The sequence below is a fragment of the Canis lupus genome, chromosome 4 (genome assembly GCF_048164855.1).
Source record: "Canis lupus baileyi chromosome 4, mCanLup2.hap1, whole genome shotgun sequence".
In the NCBI taxonomy this organism is placed as follows: domain Eukaryota; kingdom Metazoa; phylum Chordata; class Mammalia; order Carnivora; family Canidae; genus Canis; species Canis lupus.
In genome coordinates this window covers 36,506,388-36,530,504 of record NC_132841.1, presented here as the reverse complement: position 1 = coordinate 36,530,504, position 24,117 = coordinate 36,506,388, and the positions used below count along the sequence as shown (strand labels likewise).

At 45.4% G+C, this 24,117-nt stretch overlaps 1 protein-coding gene and 1 long non-coding RNA gene across 29 annotated transcripts in view; one reads left to right on the top strand and one right to left on the bottom strand.

Annotated features, from left to right (window-relative positions):
* Nucleotides 1–5,680, bottom strand: part of FAM193B (family with sequence similarity 193 member B) — a 33,251-nt gene extending 27,571 nt beyond the window's left edge. For 11 of the 27 annotated variants that reach the window (XR_012029696.1, XR_012029697.1, XR_012029694.1 and 8 more), the window contains exons 1-2: nt 4,325–5,411; nt 1,837–2,026 (exon numbers count right to left, since the gene is read on the bottom strand). Coding sequence is in view for 12 of the 27 variants with exons in the window: in XM_072823933.1 (XP_072680034.1) it covers nt 1,837–2,026; nt 4,325–4,437 (303 nt within the window). In the remaining 15 variants the exon portion in view is untranslated. The other 16 variants (XM_072823938.1, XM_072823943.1, XM_072823948.1 and 13 more) reach the window with 11 other exon arrangements.
* Nucleotides 5,681–5,805: 125 nt separating this feature from the next.
* On the top strand, nt 5,806–22,241 carry LOC140632179 (uncharacterized). Of its 2 annotated transcripts, XR_012029705.1 has the most exons (5): nt 5,806–6,078; nt 6,334–6,519; nt 8,712–8,758; nt 9,010–9,082; nt 18,961–22,241. It is a non-coding gene; the product is annotated as an uncharacterized lncRNA (long non-coding RNA). The 2 variants fall into 2 exon arrangements; XR_012029704.1 differs by lacking the exon at nt 8,712–8,758 and having other exon boundaries at nt 5,808–6,078.
* The last annotated feature ends 1,876 nt before the right edge of the window (nt 22,242–24,117 follow it).

Here is a 24,117-nt window from a genome sequence, read left to right as displayed (position 1 = left end):
CTAAACTGCTGCGCCACCCAGGGATCCCCATGTTCACTTTCTTATTTAAGAGTTTTCATTGTGGGGCGCCTGGGTAGCATAGCTGGGTAAGTATCTGACTTTTGGTTTTGGCTCAGGTCATGATCTCAGGGTGCTGAGACTGAGCGCTGCTTTGCGCTCCATGCTCAACCGTGGAGTCTTTCTCTCTGTCCCTTCCGCTAGTGCTGTCTCTCTCTCTGAAAGAAATAAAGTCTAAAAAAGAAAAAAAAAAAAGCTTTCATTGATTCTTCACTACCGACAGAATAAAGCCCAAACTTGGTGTGGCTTTCTAGAACCCTGCTAATCTCTCTTCAGCCTGATCTCATGCTACTCTGCCTGAGTTGGGCAGTTCTTGCCTCTGGGTCTCTATATTGCTTTTTTTTTTTTTTTTTTTAAGATTTTATTTATTTATTCATGAGAGAGAGAAAGAGAGAAGAGAGAGAGGCAGAGACATAGGCAGCAGGACAAGCAGGCTCCATGCAGGGAATCCGATGTGGGACTCGATCTGGGAATTCCAGGATTATACCCTGAGATGAAGGGAGACGCTCAACTGCTGAGCCACCCAGGTGTCCCATCTATATTGTTTTGTTTAGATATTTTCTCCCACCTTCTCCTTTAAAGGAACTTCTACTCAACCCTGAAGCATCAGCTCTGAGAAGTCTTCTATAGGCTATCATATCTGTGCATCTTCAATACCAAATATCTGTAATAATAATCGTGGCTACCACTTGGGCTAAGTGCTTGATATGCAGTACTTGCTACCCTAATCTGAGCCTGGCATCACCGTCATAGATGTGCGAAAACAAACTAAGAAGGCTAAAACTCTTCCAAAGGCTGCATACCAGGATCTAGGACTTGAATCTTAACTCAGAGTAAGTGATGTTCTTCTAGCCTAACTACAAATAATATATACATGTGGGCAGAGACTGATTAACCTCTGCATCCCCAGCTAGCCCAGGGCCTGGCACAGATCAGATGTCCATTAGTGTTTGTAGAATAAATTAATACCAGGTCAGGTGAGAGGGAGACTGGGTGTGGTGTGTGTATAATGGGCCTAAATGAATGAATACCAGCCTGGCCCAGCAGTAAAGGCTTCTAAGAACAAAGTGGAAAAAAATCTAACTTTTACTTCTTTTATTATAATTTGGTTTAACAGCCACTTATTGAGCACATAAGAACCATGCACAATAAATACCCCACAAATGAATTAAAACATAGCCACTGCTCTCAAAAATTCTAGGTTCAGTATATAAAGATGTCAGTATCTTAACAGTCCATCTAATATCAGATATTAAGTTTATAGCTGGGGGACATTTTAAGGAAATTAAAAATAAAAAATCTTAGCCTTTTAGCATTTCTACATAATGAATCTCTATTGGCTTACTGAGAAGAAACAGAGGTGGCAGAGATCTCCTGCTTGGTATCATTTCCTACTACTTGCAATGAAAGTGGTCAGGCTGGGTGGGCAGTGATTTTAAGGGGGAGGTTCCCAGGTATAGGGACTACCTTATTCATCTCTGTGTCCAAAATAAAGGCCCTGGCACAGAGGTCGTAATGCTTACTGTGTGGATTAAACATAATGAAACGGTTTCAATAGACACTGACTGATCCTCTGCTCCAGCCTCTCAAGGGAGCAGGTTTAACTCTGAGCAGTGGGGAACCAGGTCTCTAGAGTCTCTTTAAGCTGGGCTGAGCAGGTCTTAGCGGATGCCGCAGAGAGATGAAAGATGAGAGATGGGAAAGGCAGGTTGAGCTCAACCAGCTCCAAATGCTGGTTTACAGTCTGGCAAATCTCCTGAGGGTTTACTGAGTGTGCACCTGGATTGCAGGCTCAGTGGTCCAAGAGCGACCAAAAGACAGCAGAACTGGCAGGTGAGAACACTCAGGCTTTGGATGGCCATCTGGCACAGTTCCCACTATCTCTGACTCCTGCTCTTGCCTGAGGAGCCTCGATGTACTCGGTGCTACGTGGGTTGCTCCACATTCTCTTATGATGTTGCTGACGAGGCTTAGAGAGAGGAAAAAACAGGCCCAGGGTCACAAAGCTAGAAAGAAACTGAACTTGGGAGTTCATCCCAAGTCTGGAATAACTAAACACTAAACAGTCTTATTTATCTGCTTTGTATGTTTTTTTCCTTTGCTAATAAGGCGGTAACTGTTTCAGTCTTATTTAGTAAATGAGGATTTGCATTTTAGTGAACAGATCAATAGAGTTTAGTGACCTGAAACAACTTAAGGACTTTTGGGCTAGCTCAAGGTTCTGCATTTAAATGCGAATGAGTTATGTAAATGAACAAAAGGGACTGGGATGGAACCAGAATGGTCAAACTTGAACTCAGAGGAATCATGGCTCTTCTAGCCTAACTACAATTACTGTATACACGTTCTCTGGACCGTGAGCCCTTTGTGGGCAGGGACCACATCGGATTCACTTCGCATTCCCAGCTAGCCCAGGGCCTGGCACAGATAAGGTGACCTTCATATCATGGGCAGACACTATTCAGACTGCACATTACTGCCTTGCAAAAATGTGGGCACAGCAACACCAAATTTTTAGTTTTAAGGTACAAATCCAGTTTGTGGGAATCTTTTGGTTTTTAAAAAATTGGCTCAAATCAAAACAAAAATAAGACAATGTGTGACTTGGTATGTTAGAATCTGTCTGTGTGGACTAGAAATGGTCCTATTTGCTGTCTTTTGCTTCAGTTTGGCATGCAACACTGAGTTTCACTTTATGTATTCACTCTGTGTACACAGAATTATAAGCAGCAGCGGGAGACAGAGATCCTCACCAAAGGCACACTGGTGGGCCAAACAAGGACCCCAACCCTTTCAGTGGGTGTGTTGTATCAGGGAGCAAAAGCTGCTTCTGGTATCCAGAAACCCCCACCCCAGTGAAGAAGTAGGATATAATCAGAAGGGAATTTGTCATTTATTTCACCTCTTTGTGGCTATAGTTAAAAAAAAATTTTAAAAAAGCTTTGTTAAATCCCATACAGTATACAAGAGTGTCCTTTTTTGGCACAGGGGGAGGGGGACACCTGAGATCTACAGTGGGAGTTATTTGAGCAAATGTTTACTTGCTCTGAGTTTCTGTTCCTTCATCTGAAATATGGGGTAATAGTATTTATATCCTTCAGTTCATTCATCAACATTTGTTAATCACCAGGCACAGGGGTACAAAAGTGACTGACATGGTTCCTGCACTCTCAGAATTTATGTAGTAAAAGCAGACTAAAAATTAAACCAATAATTATTGGTTTATGTGATGAGTTAACTCATCACATTTGTACTAAATGCTGAGGAAAGAACAGGGGTGGTGGAAAGATTAGAAATATGGTATGTAAAGTGTCTGGCATGAATAAATTAATGAACTGGTAGGTCAAGCAGTGGAGATGAAGCTTATAGCTCTTAAGAAAGCTGTGTCCTGGGGATCCTTGGGTGGCGCAGCGGTTTGGCGCCTGCCTTTGGCCCAGGGCGCGATCCTGGAGACCCGGGATCGAATCCCACGTCGGGCTCCCGGTGCATGGAGCCTGCTTCTCCCTCTGCCTATGTCTCTGCCTCTCTCTCTCTCTGTGTGACTATCATAAATAAATAAAAATTAAAAAAAAAAAAAAAAAAGAAAGCTGTGTCCTGAATAAAAACTAAATAGTTACGCCATTACCCAAAATTCTGGCCATGAGTACTATAGCTTAGCTAAGTGGCAGGGGACACTAAAGTGTTGCTGGTGAATAGGAAGGAGAGGACCTACCCTAACACTCCGCTTTTGGATAACAGCACTCCCAGGGTGCCCCACAGAAGGGAAAGGAAAGCCAGAGGGAGAAGCAGGTTCAGAGTCTAAAGTCAGATCAGGCAACAGTGGGGTCCAACCTGGGGAGCTGCCTCCCAGGGTAGGGGGTGGGGTTGAAGGTGGGGCTTCTGACACTCAATAAGTGGTGACATTTTCATTAATTAAAAAATTTTATTGTGATCTGAAACACAAAGGAGATCAGCATCAAAACTGGGTTATAATAAGCACAGGTTCTCAACAGATTCATTCTCTCTCATTCACCTAGTTATTTGACTCTGTGTCACCAAGGCCCAGGGCTAGGCATGAAGGAACAGAGATAGATGACAGTCTGTGCCCTTGTGGAGTTCACAGTGCAGTGCAGGGAACAGATACATCAACAGAATGTCTCACTGAAGAATGGAGGGTGCTAGCAAAGGGAAGCACAGGGGGCTGTGGGCACAAAGGGGGCACCTCACGCAATGGGGAAGGTAGGGAAGGCTTTCTGGGAATGGTACCCCAAATGGCATCCCCACTCACATGCACAATTCCAGAGATTCTACTAGAAGGCTGTCAAGAGCCATGCCTTCTGGCTGCACCAGCCTCCCAGAGTCCCCTGCTGCCCGATGCAGTGTCTGCAGAGCCAAACGCATCTTCCGCCACGCCTCATCCTCATCCGGCGCTGAATCCGACCCTCCAAGACTCCTGCAGGAGCCTGCCTTCCTTGGCAGGCTCAGCCAAAAGACCAACTCAAAACTCTTTTGTCAGAGCAAGCTTAGGGCGAGCCACCCAGCCCCAGGTGCCACAACCCTCCCAGAGCAACTGTGGCTCATGCCACCCCCGGCTCTCAGTGAACACTGGCAGGGTACCTCCCATAATCTCCTTTGCTCAAAAGAAAGTGACCTTCCAGGTGACAAGCTGGAAGCTTTGCTGAGTCCTGCTACTGCTCACTCTCTGCAGGATTCACCAAACCCAGGGATCTGAGGGTTGGGGAGGGCCACGTTGTGGGTCAGGGGTGTAGAGGGAAGAAAGGGCAGGCTTTGCTAGTAGGTTTACACTTCAGGCCAGAAGCCGCACTAAATAGTCTTCTGGGCAGCCTGGCTGTCTGTTCCAACTGCTCAGCTGGGTGGGGAGAGGAGGGAGGCCCTAAGCGACATATGCTGAGGGCACACAGCTGCTGAGGGGGTAGTGACTGCAGGCAGTGAGGGGAAAGGGTGGGGCCGCTCCCGGGATGGGGAGTGGGAAAAGCCTGCAGCCTTCAACGCCACAGCGCCCCAGGCTGGCCTGTGGGTAGGTGGGGGAGCAGGTGGGCCCAGGGGGAGGTGGAGGGCAGATTGCTGAGCTGTGGCCTCAGGAGCAGAGCCCAGTCCCAGTGTGGGTATACGACCAGAAGGTTTAGCCCCTGCTCCAGCCTGGAGGCGGCAGGAGAGGGCAGGCAGCCTGGCCACCGAACAGGATGGACCACGCTTCAGCCTGGGTCCAGAAGGGTCCAGCCTTCACTCCCGCTTCGGGGGAGATAGCCTCAGCCCCAGTTGCTGGAGGAGGATGGTCCATCCATCCCCAAGCTCACCCTGGCCCCGCTCCCGGGAGGTCAAAGTGCCGGAGCAGCCGGACTCGCCTCGAACGCTCCTACCTGCGGTCCGGGCGCCAACTTGGGCTCGTTTTCCTCCCTGGGGCCGTCGCGGTCCGGCTCCACGGGCGCCTCCGGGGGCCCTGCACCCGCTCCCGCTTCCAGGCTCGGCGGCGGCGGGGGCTCAGGAGCCTGGGGCTTCTGTTGCCCCGCCGCCCGCATCCGCTCGCGCCGACCCGCGCCGCCGCTCGGCCTGCTCCGCCTCCGAGTCATGCCGCTGCTCGCGCCGCTCCCTTGCTCCACTCGCGCCGCCACCGCCGCCGCTCCCCTCGCAGGACAACAGCCAATATGGCGGCGCCCGGCTCCCCGCTCTGCTGCTGCCAGCAGGTCATAGGGCGCGGCGTCCGCGCCGCCGCACTAGCCCCCGAGGCTGCCTGCGCCATTTTGAATAAGGTCACTACCTAAAGTTCTGTGAGAGTGAGAATCGAATGGACTCGCGGGAAGCGACCTGAGCCAGGAAAGGGTGGTCACTGTGGTAACCGTCCTCCACGGCCCTGGGCGCTTAAGAATTGCCTGTTAAATGGAGGAGTAGATTAATTTCTAGAATACTTTCACACTCGCCATCTGACTCCTCACGCACCACCGTGTCGTTCCCATTTTGCAGCGGAGAAAGTCGAGGCTGCTCTCGAGGCTAAGTGGCTGCTCTACATCAGCCAGCCAGAACGTATGGGCTCGGGGTTGGTCTGAAGTGAAAGGGAGAAGGAATGGTCTAGGTCTTTTTTTTTTTTTTTTTTTTTTAATTTATTTATTTATTTTTATTGGAGTTCAATTTGCCAACATATAGCATAACACCCAGTGCTCATCCCGCCAAGTGCCCGTCACCCAGTCACCCCCACCCCCCGCCCACCTCCCCTTCCACCACCCCTTGTTCATTTCCCAGAGTTAGGGGTCCCTCGTGTTCTGTCTCCCTCACTGATAGGTCTAGGTCTTTATTTGCAACGTCCGGTCGCCTGGGAGTCCCGCGTTCGGTTCTTTGGACAGCAGAGCCCAGACCCCGCTTCTGCCCCAGTCTGGCGGAGAAAGAGGACAATTAAGTACACAATTTACAACCAGTGCGATGAAGATGAGATGACTGGGGCACATAATCAGTGTTTCCGCAAAAGTGGTATGTGCAGGGAGGATTTTGAGTGGTATGCAAAAGGAACATTTAAAGATGTAATAATTGTGGGACGCCTGGGTGGCTCAGGGGTTGAGCGTCTGCCTTCTGCCCAGGGCCTGATCCTGGAGTTTCAGGATCAAGTCCCACGTCGGGCTCCCTACATGGAGCCTGCTTCTGCCTCTGCCTGTCTCTGCCTCTCTCTATGTCATGAATAAAAACAAATAAAAGTCTTAAAAAATAAAAATGTAATAATTGTGTATTGTTTTTATTATTATTATTATTATTTATTCATGAGAGACACAGAGAGCGAGAGAGGCAAAGACACAGGCAGAGGGAGAAGCAGGCTCCATGCAGGACTGGATCCCGGGACTCCAGGACCACGCCCTGGGCCAAAGGCAGGTGCCAAACCGCTGAGCCACCCAGGGATCCCCAATTGTGTATTGTTAATCTTTTTTTTTTTTAATTTTTATTTATTTATGATAGTCACAGAGAGAGAGAGAGAGAGAGGCAGAGACACAGGCAGAGGGAGAAGCAGACTCCATGCACCGGGAGCCCGACGTGGGATTCGATCCCGGGTCTCCAGGATCGGGCCCTGGGCCAAAGGCAGGAGCGAAACCGCTGCGCCACCCAGGGATCCCCCAATTGTGTATTGTTAAAGTGAGTTTTCCCTCTCTCCTTTTTTGAATATATGAGACATACAAATGGTACAAATTTTTGAAAGAAGTTTTGAGTGCAATCTCTTATGCCAGGCCAGTGGTACCCTGAAACTATATGGTCGTTATATGTAGAGTTGCTATATGTATCAACAGGCCAGAATTAGGACATGAGCCTAATTAATGGGAACCAGGGCTATTTTGAGAAGAAAGACTACATGGCCTTGGAGCTTTCCTTAACTGCCAAAGAATAAATGGAAAATACTTCATCTCATTATAGGGATTAGTGCCATCATCAAAGATTTAAAGGCTTCACGGTGATTCCCACTACATGAACATTACTTCTTAGTTTGGCCAGAAGATAGATAGTATCTTTTATTTTTATTGTGGTAAAATATGCCTAACATAAAACTTAACGATCATAACCATTTTTAAGCGTATGTTCAGTGGTATTAAATACACTCACATTGTGTGTAACCATTATCATCATCCATTTCCAGAACTCTTTTCATCTTGCAAAACTGAAACTATATACTCATTAAATAACTCCACATTCTCCCTTCCCTGGCAACCACCATTCTACTTTTTTTTTTTTTTTAAAGATTTTATTTATTTATGATAGTCACAGAGAGAGAGAGAGAGAGAGACAGAGACACAGGCAGAGGGAGAAGCAGGCTCCATGCAGGGAGCCCGACATGGGATTCAATCCCAGGTCTCCAAGATCGCGCCCTGGGCCAAAGGCAGGCACCAAACCGCTGCGCCACCCAGGGATCCCGCCACCATTCTACTTTCAAAAAATCTCTTTTTCTCCACACCAGCCTTCGATAACCACTATTCTACTTTCTGTTTCTATGAGTTCAACTTTTTTTTTTTTATATTCTACATAGAAGTAAGATCATGTAACATTCAGTTTTTTGTGACTGGCTTACATCACTTTGCAAAGTGTCCTCCAGATTCATCCATTTTTTAAAAAAAGATTTTGTTTATTTATTTTTTTAAATTTTTATTTATTTATGATAGTCACAGAGAGAGAGAGAGAGTCAGAGACACAGGCAGAGGAAGAAGCAGGCTCCATGCACCGGGAGCCCGATGTGGGATTCGATCCCGGGTCTCCAGGATCGCGCCCTGGGCCAAAGGCAGGCGCCAAACCGCTGCGCCACCCAGGGATCCCAGATTTTGTTTATTTATTCATTCATGAGAGACATAGTGAGGCAGAGACACAGGCAGAGGGAGAAGCAGGCCTCCCCAAAGGAGCCTAGTGTGGGACTCTATCCCGGAAACGGGGATCACGCTCTGAGCCAAGGCAGTTGCTCAACCCTGAGCCACCCAGGCGTCCCTCAGATTCATCCATGTTGTTGGAAATGGCAAGATTTTCCTTCTTTTGGGGGGATTAATAATATTTCATTGTATATGTATCATATTCAGATGCTTTGTATATAATGTATACTCTTATACTTTGGTATTTTATGTGTTTTTTCACATATATACATATACATGTGTATATGTATATATGTATATGCCACATTCTTTTTATTGATGGAGAAGATAGATGGTCCTGAAGAATGAGAGAGCATTATGGCAAACTTATTCTGGTAAGGACTCCAGTTGCTGGTACTTTTTCAGAGTGGTCATTCTTGGAGCACATGGGTGCTGTTGCTGGTTTCTAATAGACAACTATGGGTCTAGTATACCGTTCCTTCTACACCAAACCTCAGGAATAGTTGTGTTCCTCTGGAAGGTGCTGTAGTAAACCTTTACTATCTTGTTTCAGGGGTATGTCACTTTCTGAACACACTTATTTTACAGAAAGTTTTGACCAAATCACCATTCTATTGGCTCTTAGGCGCTACTGTGACACTGATGACATCATCCTGATGGACCGAGAACAGGAAATAAGAGATGCCTTAGATGACTTGGTAAGCATGATGTGTGTGCTAAAAGGCAGATAGTAGATCTCACAAATATACAGTGGTCTGTCTGTGGGGGCGTCTGGGTGGCATAGTCAGTTAAGTGTTGCAACTCTTGGCTTTGGCTCAGGTTGTAATCTCCTTGTCATGAGATCAAGCCCTGCTTTGGGCTCTGCATTTAGTGTGGATTCTGCTTGAAATTCTCTCTCTCTCTCTCCCTCTTGCCCCTCCCACTCGTGCCCACCCCCACGCTCTCCCTCTCTCTCAAATAAATAAAGAATATATATATACAATGGTCTGTCCACTTGGTGCACTATCCAGGGGTCTGGGATATATTGAGATGTTTCCTATAAAATGAAGGACAAGTTGCTGTTAATCATACTCCCTATCACTAATAAAGAAGTACAGTACTTTCTGGGCTTCTTTAGACTTAGGTGGTAAAATATGCTATATTTAGGCATATTGGTTTTTTTTCTTTTAAAGATTTTATTTATTTATTCATGAGAGACAGAGAGAGAGAGAGGGAGGGAAAGGCAGAGACACAGGCAGAGGCACAGGCAGAGAGAGAGGGAGGGAGGGAAAGGCAGAGACACAGGCAGGAGGCACAGGCAGAGACACAGGCAGAGAGAGAAGCAGGCTCCATGCAGGGAGCCCGATGTGGGACTTGATCCCGGGACTCTAGGATCACACCCTGGGCCAAAGGCAGGCACTAAACCGCTGAGCCACGGAAGGATTCCCAGGCATATTGTTTTTTTGTTTTTTGTTTTTTTTTTTGGCATATTGTTTTTATCTATTACTGGCTCACTTGAAAGTTGTCAACTTTAGGGTGGGATCATATGAGGAGAGAAGCTTTTTTTATTGGATCAGATGGCAGAGTAAGTAGTTCTACCTTTGATTTTTATATTTAGGCATTGGATTTTGGAACAAAGTTATGCCGTCCTTCGGCAAATAGTTATTCTCCTTTTGAGGTGCTCCTGGCTTGCTCCGAAGGTCTGGTGAAATTGCTTGCCTGACCATGGCATACCAGGTTATCATGTGACCTGAGCTACCATGTTATCTGATCTACTCAGCCATAAAATCAGGGGTGGTCAGCAGCATTCCATTGCCATGGGGACTGACATATATGGCCTGGGTCCAAGCAAGCCCTAAAGGCACAAGTACAGGCAAACCTACAAGTACACAAGTAGATTTCCTGAGCAAGTTGTTTACATTCCTCTCCTGCTACTGATATCCATGGTCTCATGGAGAATTGTTTATGATGAACTGCTGGAGGAAGAAAAATCTAAAGCCCAGTTTATAGATGACTCTGCACAGTATGTTGACTTCAGCCAGAAGTGGTTGCTGAAGATTCCCAGTCCAAGAGGGCCTAAAGGACTTAGGAAAGGGAAGTGTGCTTGGAAGCCCTAAAGTATAGATACACTGATTCCTGGGCATTGGATAATGGTTTAGTCTTTTGGTCAGAGATCTGGAAGGAGACAGACTGAAGGTTAATGACAGGAAATTTTGAGGAAGATAAATGTGCATAAAGTGCCCAGATAGCTTCAGAGCATAAAGTGATTTGTGCCTCAGATGAACATTCACCAAATGGTCTTCACTATGGAAGAACCTCTTTTTTTTTTTTTTAAAGATTTTATTTATTTATTAATGAGAGACATACAGAGAGAGAGAGGCAGAGACACAGGCAGAGGGAGAAGCAGGCTCCACACAGGGAGCTGGACATGGGACTTGACCCCAGATCTTCAGGATCAGGCCCTGGGACTTGATCCCGGGTCTTCAGGATCAGGCCCTGGGCTGAAGGCAGCGCTAAACTGCTGAGCCACCTGGGCTGCCCTGAAAGAAACTCTTATACCTGGTGGGCAGTATGACCCTTGTGACTATCAGGCAGTCCCCTTCCTCTGCCATTTTGGGACTTTCTCAGCAGGTTTATGACAAAACTGGCCTGGCAACACGGACTCCCTCTCACAGGTGGCCTTGCCACTATTAACGCTCAGTCCAGTTTGTCAGTCCCAGGAAACCAGCCTAAGCCCCCAGGGTGGGGGGCTTACTTGAGAAGACTAGCCAGCTACATTGGACTCTGTATTAGTTAGGGTTGGCCAACTGCTCTAACAAACAATCCCAACATGTTAGGGGTTTAATAACATAATACTTTAGTTCTTGTTCATGTCACAGTCCCATGACTGTCAAAGGGAATTTACTTCATACAGTCATTCAGGAATCCAGTCCTCTCCTATCTTGTGACTGTCCTTTCATCTATGTTCTTCATTGATCTAGGGGATGGGGAAGAAGATAGAGTGAGGGTTGCATGGGATGTTTTTATGAGCAATTCCCAGAAATGACTATATGTCATTTTCACTCACATTCTTTGGTGAGATGTTAGCCACATGGCTCCCCATCACTGTAACGAATCCCTCCCACTCCATCCCCTTTCCCCAGGCCACCACTGATCTGATTTCTGTCTCTATGAATATTTTGCATTCCATACAATATGAGCTATTTTGCCTGAGTTCTTTCTTTCCCTCAGCATAATTGTGATGCATCCATGTTACAGTGTGTATCCATAGCCCATTCTTTCTTACTGCTGGCTAGTAGTCCATTGTGTGGAAGTACCATAGTTTGCTTATCCATTCAACATTGATGAGTAGTCATGACAGATATTTCTTATATGTTAAATTAGCTTATTATGCTACTCTGAAAACTGGAAGAAAAAAATTTTAAATCAAGTATATAATATACTGAAATTATATCTTTTGCAACTGAGATATATATATATATATATATATATATATATATATATATATATATATATTTTTTTTTTTTTTTAGGTTCTAACTTAAAAATGTATGAAGTCAGGGCCAGCTTCATGGATGCACCTGTGCAGCCACTTGGGGCACCACATTCAGAAGGGCTCTGAGCTTGGCTTAATGCCCTGCCTTTGTCTTCTTTAAATTCTTTCTTTAAATTTTATTAAGATTTTTACTTTAATTCAGTATAGATAACATACAGTGTTAGAGTAGTTTTGGTGTACAAAATAGTGATTCAATAATTCTGTATGTTACTCAGTGCTCATTATAATAGGTGTACTCCTTAATTCCCTTGGTATTCTTTTTTTTTTCTAAATTTTATTTATTTATTTGACAGAGAGAGAGAAAGAGAGAGAGAGAGAGATAAAACAAGCAGGGGGAGAGGCGGGCAGAGGGAGAAGCAAAAGCAGACTCCCTGCTGAGCAGGGAGCCCAAAGTGAGGCTCCTTCCTAGGACTCTGGGATCATGACCTGAGCTGAAGGCAAACACTTAACTGACCACCCAGGTGCCCCTCCCCTTGACATTCTTAATAGGGTTTGAGCAAGAGGCCCACATTTTCATTTTGCACTGGGTGCTACAATTTATTTAGCTGGTCCTGTGCAAGAGGGTGTGGAATTTTTTTTTTTAATGAGTTTATTTTATTGTTTTTAAATCTTTTTTTTTAAATATTTTATTTATTTATTCATGGAGACACAGAGAGAGAGAGAGAGAGGCAGAGACACAGGCAGAGGGAGAAGCAGGCTCCATGCAGGGAGCCCAACCTGGGACTCCATCCTGGGCCTCCAGGATCACACCCCAGGCTGCAGGCGGCGCTAAACCGCTGCGCCACAGGGGCTGCCCAAGTTTTTCAAACTACTTCTATGGGGCATACAGTCAAAGGTGTGAAGGCCACTGACCTCATCACCTAGGTCTGTAAGGGCTCAGGTGTGGAACACAAAATTCAGTTTGCCAGTTCTACCCTGTGACTTACTTCCCCTCCTACCCATTGTGGTGGGAGCAGAACTAACTAGTTGTTTGAGTGGAGAGGAGGGCAGGGGAAATTGTAAGGGCAGTGCAAATTAGATTGCTATCTTGGCATTGTTTCCCATCCACACGGGTGTTTTTGGGCACCAGTGGGCCTTCCACAGATATGGGCTTCAGCTTGCCCCAATGCAGTTACTGAGTCCCACCCAGCTCACCACCCTCATCTTGGCTGGCTGTCCAGAGAAGTGGTTCCACTAGAGGAAAGGAGATTAGGGCCCCACTTCCCCTTGAGTTCTGGAGTTGTGCCTCAGTGTAACTAAGGACTTTCTTTTTTCTTTTATAAATTTTTATTTATTTATGATAGTCACAGAGAGAGAGAGAGAGGCAGAGACACAGGCAGAGGGAGAAGCAGGCTCCATGCACCGGGAGCCTGACGTGGGATTCGATCCTGGGTCTCCAGGATCGCGCCCTGGGCCAAAGGCAGGCGCTAAACCGCTGCGCCACCCAGGGATCCCAAACTAAGGACTTTCTTGGCACTTTTTGAGGGATAGTCTTCTTCCTCTCCCTCAATCCTTCTCACTCTAAACTTGAGAATGGGTTTGTATCTTTGGGCAGGAGGGCCTGGGACTGATTCTCCCCACTTTTCCCGAGAGAGAGAGGAGAAGGAATAAAGTTGGAGAGGATGAGAGAGAGGATCCAGTGTGAAAGGTCTTGAATCCCAGGTTGAGATTTGGACCTTCATGAAGGTGGTGGAGCCTTGGCACAGAGGAAGAATGAAACAGAAGGTCCATGTGAGGCACTCTGGGAGCAGAAGTACATTGCCGTGATCCTTCCCAAGCTGTCATGGGCCTCACTGTTACAGTGACTATAGGAGAATCTGTATGGTGCAATTCTAACACATTTTTTCTTTTTTTTCTTTTTATTTATTTATTTATTTATTTATTTATTTATTTATTTTACTTATTTATGATAGTCACAGAGAGAGAGAGAGAGAGAGAGGCAGAGACATAGGCAGAGGGAGAAGCAGGCTCCATGCACCGGGAGCCCGATGTGGGATTCGATCCCGGGTCTCCAGGATCGCGCCCTGGGCCAAAGGCAGGCGCCAAACCGCTGCGCCACCCAGGGATCCCTAACACATTTTTTCTAGGTGGTAAATAGAAAATGGCTAGTGAAGTAGGTCACTTTATTAGAGCAGCTGGTTATTGTTCCTAATCCTAAGTGGGCAAGAACAATTGAACCTATGCTACAGGGCCCTGAGAGAAGACCATGGGGGAAGGAGGGAAAAATTTGCAGATGGTGTTGAAGAACCTGAATTAGCCTGGAGTGTTTGGGAAACAAATCTCTCAAAGGAAGGACAGGCTTCCTCCTCCTCACCACCCTATCATCCATCTGACCTCCAAGTCTTGTTGATTCTGCCTCTAAAATATCTATTCCAGCAAGGAGAAATCTCTGTTCATAAATTCACCTGTGCAAGAAATATAATTAAACTTTTTTAATAACTTAATTTCTATTTTGAACTCCCATTCTGCTTGAGTGACAGAAACTTCATCTTGGCTAATTGAGGGTTTTACCCCTTCCCTGAGGCTTGTGTTTAAGGCTTCATCTAGTATTTGGGTGGGAGTTTGTGTGTGTGTGTGTGTGTGTGTGTGTGTGCGCATGTGTGTGTATGTATTGGGGGGGTCTTTCTTTTATTTAAGATTTTATTTGTTTATTCATGAGAGACACAGAGAGAGAGAAGCAGAGACACAGGCAGAGGGAGAAGCAGGCTCCTGGAGGGAGTCCAATGTGGGACCTGATCCCAGACCCTGGGATCATGCCCTGAGCCAAAGGCAGATGCTCAACCACTGAGCCACTCAAGCGTCCCTGGGGGATCTAGTTCTCAATGTCATCTGCCTACACAGATACTCGTGGAGATGTCTTTGGTCCCATTGGTGGCTGCTGAGACCTGGCTGTTCTCACACGTCTGGTAGAGACCCCAGCTTTCTTCCTGCTGCATGCCACTCTTGCCTGTGGGAATCTTGCTGTGGTTAGCTAAGGTCCTTTTTTGGCTAGACATGCCTCAGAGCCATCTCCGTGATAGGCATTGCTGCTTCCCAGGGCAACATTCCTCTCTGCTCCTGGGTTTTCTGCCCTGTACTCCAGCCTCTGTGAACTCTCATCACTTCCCTCCATCCTCCTCTTCTGCACTCCCTTTTCTCCAGACCTCAGAAGCCCTCATTTTGAGGTCTCTGGAGAACCCCCAGTAGTCGGCACTGTGTCACTAGTCTTACTGACTAAGGTTCTAAACATACTGGAAAATGAAGCAAAGGAGAGGCAGGTGAAGGCCAGTACATTGCCTTACTGCTGACAAAGGCCAGGGTGGAGCATTTGCTCAGTGTGGGCAACTGAACCCCTGAGTTTGTTAGACATTCCCTGCCCCTAGTCATGGCAGTGCTCAGCTGGGTGGGTCTTCCTCCGGAGCCCCTGGAGGGGCAGTGGATGTGGCAGATCCTAAGAAGAAGAGAACTGAGCAGATGCACTGCATTCTTCCCAAATACACATATCAGATGAGTTTTTCTCTCTCTTAGGCAAAGAAGTATCCTCTGGCAGAGCCTCCCTATCTCCTTTTGCTTATGAAGTTTCTTGAAACTTTTTGGCTATGTCTGAGGTTTCTCTCCTTGTCCCTAAGGCCTTTTTGAAACCATCTATAGCAATATTTAAAATTTTTAAAATAAAACTTAAAAAACAGACAAATGTAGACAGAATTCTATAATGAATCTCTTGCAGCCATCATCCAGCTTCTACAGTTTATCAACTCATCGCCAATCTTGATTCATCTGTCACCCCCCACTCCCACCCCAACTCCTGTATTAATTGAAACAAGCCCAATACATCATACCAGAAAGACTTGTTTTCTGTCCTGTCACATCCCGCTCCCGAGGGGCAGTGAACACATAATGGACTAGATATTTGAACAGGGTGGGGGGATGGATTACCAGAAAAAAAACAAAACAAAACAAAGGGTAACATTATAAAAACATTATCCTGCCATAACAGTGAGGCTGTTTCCATTTTCCTTACCACTGTTGGAATTCAGGATTCATCATTTGTCTCTGGTGACAACCTCATCATTAGTCTCCTTACTGCTTCTCTCCCTCTGGATTACTGGTGTTTCTTCAAGCGATGACTCATATCAGAATCCCTTGGAAAATGTTAAAATGCAGATCCCTGGGCCCCTCTCCAGTCTTGCTGAATCACACACACTTTTTTTTCTTAAGATGTTATTTATTTATTCATGAGACACACACACACACACACACACACACACACAGAGAGAGAGAGAGAGAGAGAGAGAGAGAGGCTGAGACACAGGCAGAGGGAGAAGCAGGCTCCACGCAGGGAGCTTGATGTGGGACTCAATCCCGGGACTCCATGATCACACCCTGAGCCGAAGGCAGGCGCCAAACCGCTGAGCTACCCGGGCTGCCCTGAATCACACACTTTGAATGTGAGTTCCAGGTGTGTTTTATGAGCAGCCTGAATGATTCCAATCCACACCCATGCTGGGAACTGCTGTTCCAATTCAGCCTTCATGCTGTCCTTTTATTTCATTTTTTTAAAAAAAGATTTTATTTATTTGACAAAAAGAGAGCACAAGTAAGGGGAGCAGCAAGCAGAGGGAGAGGGAGAAGCAAGCTCCCCACAGAGCAGAGAGCCCAGTCTAGGGCTTGATCCCAGGACCCCAGGACCATGACCTGAGCCAAAGGCAGATACTTAACCATCTAAACCACCCAGGCACCCCTGTCCCCTGATTTCAAACAGAGTCTGACTATATTTCCCTAGCTGAGAACAACCCAAGGGCCCCCCGCTCCCACCCTCAGGGTAAGTTCCAAGTCCCCAGATCTGGTATTTAGGGCCCTTTGTGAGAGCTGGCCTTTGCCTATAGCAGCCTCTTCCCTCACGACTGTTTCCCTTGAACCCTGGGTTTCAACCCTATCTTACAGCCTTGATATGCTCAGCACTGTATTCTCTCCTTTATTCCTCCTGAGTCTGATAAACTTGTACTGATCACTAGAGGGCCAGTCCAAGGGTTTCTTCTTTGAATCCATCTGACTCACTCCTCTGTACATTGTAGCAGAAAGATGTGGGATTCAGACAGACTTAGATTTTGCCACTTACTGGCTATGTGACCTCAGGAAAACCCTCCATTTTTCTGGGTTTCAGTCTTATCATGTAGAGAATGGGGATAAAAATAGTGTCCCATGGGGCTGAGACATATGATCACAGTCCTTAGCACTGGAGGGAGGCAAAACTTCACCTCCATCCTCTTAGGGTCTCCAGCTGGGCCAGAGAACTAAATGGACATAAGACAAATTAAAAGGAGAAAAACATGTAGATTTTTACATGTGCATGGGAGCCCCCACAAGCCACCCAGGCGTCCCGAGAAAAGTGTTTATATACTAGGTTGAACAAAGAGTCAATTGTGGAAAAATAGCTAAAATACATGAGGACACTAAAGATAAGAATTATTTTAACAAAATCTACTTGTTCGTATTTCTCTGGGCCTTGACTCCTTCTTTCTGGTGATAATATTTCTCTCCTCCTGATATATATAGAGAGACCATCTTTCACATGGGAGTTTTCTCTTCTGCTTTCAGGAAGTAAAAGGGAGGTCAAAGTTCCTTTTTTGTACCTGCTATTTTTCAGGGGACTTGAGCTCAATAATCCTTATGCCAGAGAGGCATGTATTGGGGGTGGTGTATTCTGCTGCCCTTCAGCACAGAGCCTGACACATACCGTAGGGTATTTGTAAGCAAAGGTATCCTAACAAGGCCTTGGCCAAGAGAGAGTTAAAGGCTAAGGTATCTTGAAGTACTGTGGAAACTGGGAAGCCCGGGTGGCTCAGCAGTTTAGCGCCGCCTTCAGCCCAGGGCCTGATCCTGGAGACCCGGGATGGAGTCCCACATCGGGCTCCCTGCTTGGAGCCTGCTTCTCCCTCTGCCTGTGTCTCTGCCTTTCTCTGTGTGTGTGTCTCTCATGAATAAATAAATAAAATCTTTTTTTTTTTAAAGAAATACTATGGAAACTAATATAGCCTGCCCTGCAGAAGTCAGCTAATACAGTAATTTATTATGGAAGCAATAATGAGGTCATCACCATTCTGTTGGCCAGTAATAGCTCCACCACAGTGCACTATGACTCAGAGTTTGCCCCTCCAGCCCCCTGCCACCCATTGCCCTAGAGAGAATTTTCTAATAGGTATGATAATGTTGTAACTTAGTGTTTTAGTAATTTTCTTTTCCAAAGTGAGTTTTGATTTATGCTCTTCCTGGTTTCCTACTGAAAGAGTCAAATGGAAGTCATAGGAAAAATTCTTCTGCATCACTGGAAATGGGGAAAGGTCTCACCCACACTCTTGAGAATATATAGTAGTGGTAGGGAATCATTCAGATTAGGGCAGAGATGGGGAGTCTTCATGGGGCAGCCCACTCTCACAACTCCCTAGTCCCTAGTTTACAATGGGGCCAGCCGAGGAGAGAACTAGTAGTCTGCAAGGGATGTGAACTCCAATAGGTTTGGAGTCCACATTCAGGGATTGGAGTCTGTGGGGAGTGGGGATCCTACATTGCTCACATCCACAATGCCCAAGACATTGGCTTCTTGAAAGTGATGTGGCTTCTTGAAGAGTAGTTAATGCAGGGTGACTTCTATGTAGCCACCCACAGAGGTATGTGATGGAAGCTTCTGCTCAGGATGCAGGCAATAAAGGGTGTGTCCATAGAGAATTTAAAAAACAGTAACACCAATTAAAAGTTGATCTGTAGGGATCCCTGGGTGGCGCAGCGGTTTAGCGCCTGCCTTTGGCCCAGGGCGCGATCCTGGAGACCCGGGATCGAATCCCACGTCAGGCTCCCGGTACATGGAGCCTGCTTCTTCCTCTGCCTGTGTCTCTGCCTGTCTCTCTCACTGTGTGCCTATCATAAATAAATAAAAAAATTAAAAAAAAAAAGTTGATCTGTAAGAAGGTGGCTTCTTCAGAGAAGTTAATTGGGGAGAGGGACTGTTTTAGTAATAAACTACACCAAAGCTTAGTGGCTTAAAACAAACATAGATATTATCTCATATCATTTCTCTTTGGTTCAGGAATTTGGAGCAGATCAGCTGGGTGTTCTGGCCCAGGGTCTAGTGTGAGGTGCAGTCAAGATGTCCCTTAGGGCCACATCATCTGAAGGCTTTGATGGGGCTGGAGGATCTCCCAAGATGGTTCACTCATCTGGCTCTTGGCAGGAAGTGGTTCCTCATCATGTGAACTTCTCCACAGGGCTGCCAGAGTGTCTTCCTCACTTGGTGGCTGGCCTCCCTCAAGTAAGTGATCCAAGTGAGAGCAAGGTAGAAGTGCAACACCTTTATGAGCCTGCCGTGGAAGTCTCATGTTCTCATTTCTGCAGCATCCTATTCGTTACACAGATCAGCACTGTTCAGTGGGAGAAGGGGACTACACAGGACCATGAATACACTAAGGAAGAATCATTAGGGGTCATCTTGGAGGCTGGCTATCACAGGCCTGCTGTCTTGTGCATCCTTGGATTACCAAGATGGAGAAGATAAGAGAAGTCCCCCAATCCAAACACAAAGTATTATTGAAATGTAAATTTGTGTTCAGCTTGAGAAGAAGGAAGAGGCATCTTCAGTGCCAGGAGAAAGAGGCACATCATTGTAGCAAGTAAAGCCTTGAAAGCCTGTGAACGACAATGAGTGAATGAACTTTAGAGCCTGGAATTTACATCTGACCTCATGCTGTCATAGGATATATCCAGTCTGTGGGTAGCAACTTAGGACACAGCAACCTTGACCTACAGGTCATCATGCTGATCTACTAAATGGATGACATCATGCTGACAGGAACAGTTCAGATTCCTCCCCATAAAGAAAAAAGTTGCATGTCTTTTAATGTTCCTATTAATTGGCTTGGGGCCCTATTCATCATCCCAAGAATGTCTTCCTTCCTATAGTAGGTTTACAGCTTGGCTGTCCTGGCCAGTCTTGGGTGCAGAATAAGACCCTGGAAAACTTGTTTGCAGTATAAGACTCTGGAAAGCTTGAGGAATCTCCAGAAGCACCCTGTTTTTTTTTTTTTGGCTGCTGGCTGCAGAGCTCTAATGTGTGGCCAGAGTCCACCAGGGGTGGGAAAATCTGTTCTGGGGTGTGGAGTTCCCTTAGGAAGTGGGGGCTCTGCCACCATCCATCAGACTGATACCACTTCTGTACCATCAGTGGCTCTTGGAAGGAGAGAAAGTGGGAAAGTCCAGGATCTGGCTCACCCTGGGCATCTCCTTGAGGGGAAAGCCAGTTCTTCTCCAATAGAGCCTCCAGAGACTCTGATGTTTGGCTGGAACACATTGGTGGCCTTGAATTTGGGGGCACTTCTTTCCCTCCATTCCAAAATCCACTCTCATTTCCTATATTAGAGGTGGGACATCCACTGGGGAGATGAGAGGAAACTAAGTTGGCTAAATTCTTCTCTGTAGATCAGTCTTTCCAATTAGTTACAAAGGTGACAACCTCCCTTGAGAAATCTTTTCTTGGAGGGCACCTTGTGGTAGAAATGCACTACACTTCTAGCCTCATCATCCAAGGCTGAGGATTTCTACATTCAAGATAGCTTTTCAGAGACCCTGGGTTGTGGAGAAGGCATTTTCTCATTGCCTCATCTGGCAACCACTGCCTATTCTCTGGGCCTCCCTTATATGGGTGATATCCTTAATTCCCATGGGTAAGTCCTCTGGTTCTCCTAGCTCCTCAGATACACCCAGGACATGTCAATCCTCAGCTAGACCTCTGCACATCAGCCAGAGTGAAAGCTGAAATCCTCAGTATGGTCTATAAGGCCTTACCTGATCCTCTTCTACTTCTGAGCCCCTCCTCTCCCCCTTGCTGGCATTGTTCCAACCACTTGGCCCCTTACTCTCCATGCTCCCACCTTAGGGCTTTTGCATGTGCTGTTTTTTCTGCAAGAAATGTGGTGGCTGACCACAGGATGGATGATGGTAGCTCCCACCCAGAATGTAGTCAATGAAGGGTGTGTCCACAGATAATTTAAAAACAGTAACACTGGGATGCCTGCGTGGCTCAGCTGTTGAGCATCTGCCTTTGGCTCAGGGCATAATCTCGGAGTTCCGGGATGGAGTCCCATATCAGGCTCCCTGCATGGAGCCTGCTTCTTTCCCTGCCTGTGTCTCTCCTCTCTCTCTGTCTTTCATGAATGAATAAATAAAACCTTTTAAAAAAAACCACACACACAGTACCACCAGTTATAAGTCAGTCTGCCTTTTATCATCGTCATGCTGGCAACTCTAAATGATGTCACATAAAGTACTACCACCCCCCAAAATCTGTAGATCTAAGTTCTAAACAAATGTTGTGGTTATTGATTGTTTTAATGATACATATATGTGTTTCAAATCAGCATGTTTGTATTACTTATCTTCTAATAAATAGAAACACTGTGTTCTACATGGAAGTTAATTGAGAGAACTCCCAGTTACACCATCACAATAACAGCCATCCTGCCCTGCCTGCTCCCTTCCAAGCTCAAGCCCACAAGCCTTCTTTGCAAGAGGAATACCATAACAGTTTGGAATTGTTGGAGCTACATTCATGAGCAATCTGTATCTTCAGCCCCCCATGATAGTATATATTTTTGGGTTTAAACAGAAGATTCCAAATAAACAAAGATAGCTTAATGATTTTATTTTTTAAAGATTTTATTTTTTATTTATTCATGAGAGACACAGAGCGAGGAAGCGAGAGAGAGAGGCAGAGACACAGGCAGAGGGAGATGCAGGCTCCATGCAGGGAGCCCGACGTGGGACTCCATCCCAAGCCTCCAGGATCACGCCCCCGGGCTGCAGGCGGCGCTAAACCGCTGTGCCACCAGGGGCTGCCTTAGCTTAATGATTTTAAAGACCAACTGAACTTGAGTTATTTCATTTCTGTCGTCCTATATGTGACCACATTTATTTCCGTTTGATAGAATAAAATAGTAAGAGGGAGAAAGAACAGTGAGGTATAACACTGTTTGTTTTTTTTTTTTAAGATTTTATTTATTTATTCATGAGAGACACAGAAAGAGGCAGAGACATAGGCAGAGGGAGAAGCAGGCTCCCTGCACACAGCTTGATGCGGGACTCAAAACCCGGACTCTGGGGTCACACCTGGAGCTGAAGGCAGATGCTCGACCACTGAGCCACTCAAATGTCCCAGAGATATAACACTGTTGTTTGGTTTGTTCAAATTGTAGTTCATAAACGAAATATTTTAGTGAATTTGACTAATATCTTTGAATTTAGTATTTGTGTTTAAATTGTTAATTTCTATTTTAAAACTAAAAAATGAATCAATAAAACTTTACATCAGTGGTATGATATAGTAGTTGCCTCATACTTTTATAGATGTTTTAAATTTATTTATTTAAAAAATCATGGCAAAACGTACATAAGTTTACCATTTTAGCCATTTTAAAGTGTACAGTTCAGTGCATTAAGTCCATTCATGTTGTTATTCACCCATACCCACCATCCATCTCCAGAACTTTTTCATCTTACAAAGCTGAAGCTCTGTACCCATCAAACAGTAACTCCTCTCTCTCCCCTCCCCTCAGCTCCTGCACTCATTGTTCTACCCTTTGTCTCTGTGAGTTTGACTTTCTAGCTAACTTATAGGAGTGGAATCATATGACAGATGTTTTGGTTTCATTCAAATTCACCTATCGGTTAATTTACTAAACAGTAATAACTGGGCAATTATTTACATACCATTGTATTAAGTCAGATTATGAGAAAGAAAAACAGCCCTTGACATCTGGGTGCTGGCCTGGCACTCACAGTTAGGCCTGAGTGCTCTGTTGAATGTGACCAATTTCACAGAACATCAACATTAGACAAGGTCAAGTAAACAAGACCCTACTCACTACTCAGGTTTGGCCACAAAGACATGAGCATTGTCCAGATCTCCAAAAATGGCCAAATGATCTTCTATCCTGGCTCATATGAATGACTGCTGTTTCTTCAACAGTCCTGACTTTAGCTTTCTTTCTTTCATCCTGTTTTATAGATAACATATGTTGAGATACCTAGTCATAGAATTATACCTCCTTCCAATTCAGAGCAAAGCTCTGAACCCTCCTCCCGAACACCTATCAATGAACCCACATCTCATAATAAATTATTTCCAACTGCTTCTTACTGAGATGCTTCATGGTTCCCCTGTGATGTGTGCTCTTCCTCACAGCAATAAGAAATAAACCCAACTTGTTCAATTGCAGTTGAGCTCCTGGTGGTCTTTGGCTGGAGCACATTGACAGAAATGGGTATTCAGCAAGATTCAACGGAAGTCTTCACTACCTTGGACCAGGACCCTTGAATCGGTAATGGTGTGCATATCTGAAATGCCTGTGTCTACCTGCTTGAGGTGTTGCCCAGTCTATGTGCTGGAGGCAAGCTCATGCTGCACTGAGCTCCGCTATTTTGTTGAAACCCTTCAGCATTGACTTTCTTTTGTTTTACTAGGAATAAAGCCTCTTAGGATTGTTTTGGTTATCTGATTTGATTTGTATCATTCCTTGGTAAAATTGTTTTCTAGCCTTCTAATACTTATTCTATGGTCTGTCTCTCTGGTGTCTTGAGACACCATGAAACATTCTTTTTTTTTTTTTTTTGATATTGTAACATGAAAATTCTTTTTTTAATTCATAAAATTGATGTATAATATTGTATTAGTTTTAGATGAACAACAGTAACTTGAAAAATGTATATATTACAAAATGATCACCATGACAGTAATAGTTAACATTTGTCACTGCACATAGTTGCACATTTTTTTTCTTGTGATGAGAACTTTTAAGATCTACTTTCTTAGGGATGCCTGGGTGGCTCAGCGGTTAGGCATCTGCCTTCAGCTGGGGGTATGATCCTGGAGTCCCAGATCGAGTCCCACGTCCGGCTCCCTGCATGAAGCCTGCTTCTCCCTCTGCTTGTGTCTCTGCCTCTCTCTCTCTCTGTGTCTCATGAATAAATAAATAAAATCTTTTTTAAAAAAAAGATCTATTTTCTTAGCAACTTTCAAGTATGCAATTAACTATATGTATGTATGTATTCAAGTATGTATTATTAACTATAGTCACCATGTTATACATCATATCCCCTGGACTTATTTATTTTATAACTGGAAGTTTGTGCCTTTTGATCACTTTCACCCATTTTGCCTACCCCCATCCCCTGCCTCTGGCAAACACCAATCTGT